Source organism: Sinocyclocheilus grahami, unplaced genomic scaffold, assembly GCF_001515645.1.
Source record: "Sinocyclocheilus grahami isolate Dianchi unplaced genomic scaffold, SAMN03320097.WGS_v1.1 scaffold106.1, whole genome shotgun sequence".
In the NCBI taxonomy this organism is placed as follows: Eukaryota; Metazoa; Chordata; class Actinopteri; order Cypriniformes; family Cyprinidae; genus Sinocyclocheilus; species Sinocyclocheilus grahami.
This window is the reverse complement of record NW_015505285.1, coordinates 429,794-436,126: the sequence shown is the minus strand read 5'-3', so window position 1 is coordinate 436,126 and position 6,333 is coordinate 429,794. Positions and strand designations below refer to the sequence as shown.

The window sequence follows — 6,333 nt, the reverse complement described above, 5'->3', positions numbered from 1 at the left end:
AATAAATCTTTAATTTTAAAGGAATAATCACATCTGTTTTCTTTTTAATTTTAACAGTAAACCTCTGTTGTGCAGCACTTTGTTTGCCAAAAAATAAAAGGGTTTCATTTTCATTTGATTAGGATAAATTAAATTAATGTTTTATAGCTTCATCTGATTACCAGAAAAATTAAGAACATTTTATATTGCCCTATTATTGTTTAATAATATTCTTCTAAAAGAAACTTTTTAAATAATTTAAAAACATTTTTCTGTTTGATGGTGTCCCCAAAAGCAGGTTTTCTCAGATTTATCTAACTTCTGGCATTCTGCCTATCTTATGTATTTTTAATAGCTAGGTCAGACATAAACTGATTGACAAGCTCTTGAGATATTATCACTTGGCACCAACTGAGCAGCACATGTGCCCACAAACACATAAGGGCACTGAACGTTCATCTATCAGTTCACAAATAAATAAATAAATCAATTCTACGAAGTGCACTTCGAAAAGATTAGAATAATCTGTGAAGATTTCTGCTCTCAGAGATATGTATCCAATACCTTCACCTGCAGGCCAGCTAATAGCACAGTCTACTTCCAGACCCAAACAAGCCATCAACAGCAGGAAGGGGGAATTACGAAATTGTCATGTTGTAGGCCAACAATATTACTATATTTGGAGCGAGGCAACAGTTGAACTCAGAACTTGACGGAGCAGAGTTATTCAAATATGGCAAGTGTATGAGAGAATACTTTTATACGCGGAGATTGGGACTTGAGGTTAGCCACAAGTTATTGACAAGGAAAGTAGGAAGTGGCGCGATGTTTATGTACAAATGCCGAGGATATTAAAAGAGACATCAACGTGCACACTGAGCTTCCTCACAGTTGATGTTTCTGCAATGCAACATCGCGGTTAGGTTGTTGCTATTTTTCTTTTTTTGTCCCTCAGTGTCACTAGGCAACGGATCTTCAAGGCGCATTAAACATTCATGAAAAAGGACGGTGAACTTACCAGCAAACTTTCCAAGTTGATCGCAGACCGCGGCTCTTTGAGCATGGCTTCCAGTTGTCTCAGCCGGTTTTCCATCCTTCTCTCCGCTCCTAGCGACATTTTTGCCTTGTCCTGGCGCCAGTCTGAGCAACGAAGAGCGATATGCCCAACTTTTCTGGTTCACATTAAAGATACAAGATCTTCTTTCAAGTTGTCGAGCAGCGGGCCTAGACAGCCTCCGACTCCCCGCCCTCCAAAAAGTGCCCCGGGCTTGTCCAGAATAAAGCGGAAAAAAATAATCCAATGGGAACAATAGAGGTTTTCCTAACTTTCCCCCTCAAAACAATCTATGAAGTGGTTACTTTAAACAACTGAGCATACTCAAACTTCCCATCCTTTAATGCGAGCGTACCGTCAATGGCGCGATAAACTTTTAATTTTGAGAGGATTGAGCAGCAGGGCGTTTTCTGGGCGCCCCTCTCCTCTCCTCTCCTCTCCTCTCCTCTTCTCTCCTCCCCGCCTCTGGCTGAGCCTGACTTCAAATCTTCCCCAGTTCATAAACAACGTTGCTGTTGTTCACAGGCGAGCATCTGTTGGAGTCGACCAGACCACAAACTCCAACGCATTCCTGCAACAACACACTAACTGCGACGTGAAACGGAACCGGTGCGTTTTATTAATAATATCTGATCAAGTTAATTATTTTAAGTTACTCGCAAGCGCTTTCCTAAAGTGTCTCGCACGTCGTTAGTGGATTAGGTCGCTCGCGCCAGTTCCGCGGATCGGTTCTTCGGTATTCCAGCCGGTGGCTCGAGCCTCGAGTTCGTTTCTCTGACATCAACTAGCGATGTCCGATCCGTGATCGAATCGTTCTTTTGACTCGGACCTTTTTAAATGAATCAGTTGATCCGACTCATAAAAATGGTCCAAACGATTCGCCTGAGCGGTTCTCGAGTTAGCAACTAATATTGATTTAAATTCTAATTACTAAATTTTAATTCAATGAAAGCACATGAAATTGCAATAAACGTGCCTGAATGTGGCTTATATGAAGGTTTTGCAGTAGGCAATATGCCATACATACTAGGATATCAAGAACCACGTGATGACGCGAGTGCGTCATGACGTAAAAGAATTGTTGGATCGTTTATGTAAGCGATTCTTTGAAAGGAGTTGGCCAAAAGAACCGATTCGCTGAAATGAATCCATCGCTAACGTCGACGACAACAGCAGTCTTTACTCATAAAGCCTCTCTTCTCTCTGTCTCGCCCACGAACACCGGCACACAGGATAATGTAAATATCCTCCAGTGGATAGCATTCTCACACCCACCACATATCACAGAAGAATCACAGGACATCACTCGGCTTTTAGTTAGATTAGTTTAACGTTACTCCACATCATTTCTAAACACAGTGTTCAGGAGTAAAGGTTGTGCTTTAATGAACGTGAGTTGACTGAACTGAGTGTGAAATGAGAGGTGACTGAACAGAGGATGTTGCTGCAGAGTGGTGTACATTGTAAATTGCCTTTTTATTTGTTTATTTATAAGGAGAATCAAATACAGAATTGCATGTATATGAAGTTTTCAAATTAAATGAAATGAAAGTTGGTCCTCATAAATGGCCTATTGGTTTATTCATAAAATTCAGAGTCCTTTATGAATTTATTCTCAAACCAATTTTGAAGTAGCGCGAGGAACACTAAAGCAACAAAACCTCTTAATGAATGAGTGGAACAGCGACCTCTTGTCGGTGCAACTCCATTATGAAGTAAATGTTCACTTGTTGATATGGTTAAGAAGGCAATTTCGTCCACTAGAGGGCGAGTTTTAGCTCTAATGGGACACACGAGAAACAACCTGGCTGTAGTAATATTACCTGAAATATATTTGGTATCACAAGCAAGATTAAACCGACTCTCCATTTTATGCATTCCTACCCTTCCTCTAGTTTCAAATCAATCCTAATTATTACACATAAAATTACTAGGAAAATAAAAAGTTCAAGCCATTTGGAGCTGCAGTGATCTGGCCTGTCAAAAGCATTTCATCCCTCTTTCTCTCAAAGAGTACAAATAAAAAAATATATATATATATGAGAATGTATTTTGAAATCTCTTTTGACTGTCATCACATCTGTGGCCAAAAATAAAGGCACACAGTGTAGCCGTTTAAAAGGAGAAAAACTTTATTGGAATATAATTTGGCAAGATGTATATTTTTAAACATTACAAATGTAGAAGGTCTTGGCAAAATATTCCAGTTCTAATCCTCTAATGTTCCGTGGATAAAATGTCTAAATTGGCTAGGACTATTTGTAAACTGAACTGTGAAGAATTACCGGACACATCTAATTCCTCTTTTCTCTTGAGATGCAAAATTTTTTAACCCTTTCAAGTACAGAAAAATAAATCTCTCTGAGCTAGGAGTTTTAATCCAGTTCTGTAACTAATTAGCATTTATACACTGAGGAGTAACAGCGTTCATCTAAAAAATTAATATGCAAATAGTAAATTCTAAAATCAGGGTCATCTTTACTGCATCTTTACTTTATCAACATATTACAGTACTCTGAGAGATGCATATTAATGTCAACACAAAATCTAATATAAAAACATAAGCTCTCAACACACTGTCAAAACAAACAACAAACACACACACACATACATACAGTACACAGTTTGGCCACTGGTATTTAGGCTGTCCAGAGAAAAAAATACATTTACAAAACAAACGGTCACCCACTGAACACCCTTGAGTTTGTTATACAGGTAAAGGCAAGACAAACCAAACGACCCAAGGGAAGGTCTCTAGAGAAGGCAACAAATCTCTGCTAATACAGTGTTTTGAACAGATCCTTTGCCTGGTAAACCTCAGCAGGGTTGCATCTCTGGATTCCTTTTGGTCTTGCGGTGGTTCGCTGTCAGGGTTAGCAGATTGTCCAGGCGAATCAGCTCTTTGCCCAGCTCAGTGTACAGGCCGCTGCCGAACATTTGGTTCCTGGTGTTTGGGACTCTGTCTGAGTATAAAGACACAGAGCTGGGGAGAGGAGTTTCTGTACGCGGGTGGCCCTGTGAGAGTGACAAGGGAAATACAACTAAATTGACATACAGGCTTAATAATGCATCCATCATGACAACTGACCATGAAAATATTCACCTAAAAATAAAGATGAATGATAGCTTTAATAAAATAATATTAATAATAATAAATGCTTCGTAAAGCACCTTGAGCATGGATTGAGGGAACGATAAATATGTGACCCTAGACCACAAAACCAGTCATAAGTAGCACAGGTGTATTTGTAGCAATAGCAAACAATACATTGTATGGGGCAAAATTTTCGATTTTTCTTTTATGCCAAAAATCACTAGGATATTAAGTAAAGATCATGTTCCATCAAGATATTCTGTACATTTCTTACCATAAATATATCAAAACTTAATTTTTGATTAGTAATATGCATTGCTAAGAACTTCATTTGGACACATTTAAAGGCGATTTTCTCAAAATTTTGAATTTTTTTTGCACCCTCAGATTGTCCTATACTAACAAACCATACATCAATGGAAAGCTTATTGTATAAATCTTATTGTATAAATCTCAATTTCAGAAAAATTGACACTTATGAATGGTTTTGTGGTCCAAGGTCACATATAAATCATTATCATTATTGTTATTAGTAGTAGAAATAACATCATGTGAACATGAAGTCTGACCAATCCCATGCATGCAAACTGATATTATTTCCACCTCATTTTAATGATATTTTACAACTACTTAACTAACAAAAATGAATGAGTGCATGAAATAATTTATTAGAAAGAGCAACAACTATTTCAAACAATAGCTGCAAATAATTGTAATATAATTTCATTGAAAATGATCAAATATACACTATTCAAAAGTTTGGGATGAAAGAAGTCTCTTATGCTCACCCAAATTGCATGAATTTCATTAAGAACACAGTAAAAACTGTAGTATTCTGAAATATTATTACAATTAGATTTTAATTAGATTATTACAACTGTTTAAATATAATTTAAAATATAATGTATTCCTGTGATGGCAAAGCTGAATTTTAAGCAGTCATTACTGTAGTCTTCAGTGTCACATGATCCTTCAAAATCATTCCAGAAACTGTGATACAATTTTTCAGGATTATTTGATGAATTAACAGTTCAAAAGAACATAATTTATCTGAATTGTAAATCTTTTGTAACCATAAATGTATTTACTGTTACTTTTGATCAATTTAATGCATCCTTTCTCAGAATATTAAAAAAATATTCCATTGTTTTAGGAAAATCTTACCGATCCCAAACTATAGTAATTTATATTTGCAATATATGTTAATTAAATTTACATTTGAACAATATTGCAATAAAACTCATGAGTACCAGTTCTGGGTCATCACTGATAAGTGGGTTTCTTACCAGCTGGTCAAAGTTCATCAGGAAACTCCAGTTCTTCTCCCTGTGATAAAACAATAATGAAGCATTTTACAGCATGATCTTCTCCTATCTCCAGACGATACGATGCAATGAATGATTTAGAAGCGAAATTGTGATCGTTTTATTATACGATGGAGGTTGTGTGTACAGTAACCACGGCTGTATATATAAAGTAGTTGGTAAAGAACAAGAGATGAGTAACCGTAACGCACACCGTCCAGGGGGTGCCTGGTCAACCACAATCCATCCCGTATCAAATAACGGGTCAAACAATGCCACATTTAAGAGGTAAAAGAAAAGATTAGTAACGTAACTCCAGAGAAAGTGAGAAAACAAACCGGCAACTCCATGACATTTCTAAGAAAGTGAATGCAATTATCTTTCTTACCATTCTTTCACACCGGTTCGCTCCGCGCGCACAAACTCTCTCCAAACCTGGTCCTGTTTTACCAGATCTCGGGTATCATCGTCTTGCACCGGTGTCTCACCGGTGTTTCGTGTCCTGCCCGCTGAATGCCTGAACACTGAGACCGAGGACTGAGAGGCGAGAGGACCATTGGGTCGGTCCGGTAAACGGTACCCAGCTGAAGTGGCGCGCAGCATGTTTCCTTTCCTATCCATCACTCAGTCCTTGAGCTCGTCAGTCAAACACAAATATATATATTTAAGCCACTGTAAAGTCCATTTTAACCTATTTAGTTAAACTGTTGTCTTAATGTAAGAGATTTTCTTTTTAGCAAACCTCCCTGTCTTGCTCTGAGGTGGAGGGACGTGTGGCGCGCCAGTTCCAGCAATCACAACACGAGAGCTGCTGCTGCTGCCGCTGCCGCCCGGTTGTGCGGAGATTGGCTCTTGTTTACCCCGGACGTTTCCCCAGGAGACAGCCGGGCGATGCTGGGATA

General features: G+C 38.2%; 2 protein-coding genes across 2 annotated transcripts in view; both read right to left on the bottom strand.

The window, feature by feature from the left end:
- Positions 1 to 1,789, bottom strand: part of LOC107588686 (rho-associated protein kinase 2-like) — a 68,001-nt gene extending 66,212 nt beyond the window's left edge. The window contains exon 1 of the mRNA XM_016276897.1: positions 998 to 1,789. Within this exon, the coding sequence (XP_016132383.1) occupies positions 998 to 1,096 (99 nt within the window). The 5' untranslated portion in view covers positions 1,097 to 1,789. The remainder of the gene's footprint in view (positions 1 to 997) is intronic.
- Positions 1,790 to 3,789: 2,000 nt separating this feature from the next.
- Positions 3,790 to 6,052, bottom strand: cimip5 (ciliary microtubule inner protein 5). Its single transcript, XM_016276937.1, has 3 exons — positions 5,820 to 6,052; positions 5,414 to 5,453; positions 3,790 to 4,048 (listed from the first exon to the last, which is right to left on the bottom strand). The coding sequence occupies exons 1-3, from the start codon at positions 6,050 to 6,052 to the stop codon at positions 3,851 to 3,853; spliced, it is 471 nt and encodes a 156-aa protein (XP_016132423.1). The 3' UTR covers positions 3,790 to 3,850.
- Positions 6,053 to 6,333: the final 281 nt, after the last annotated feature.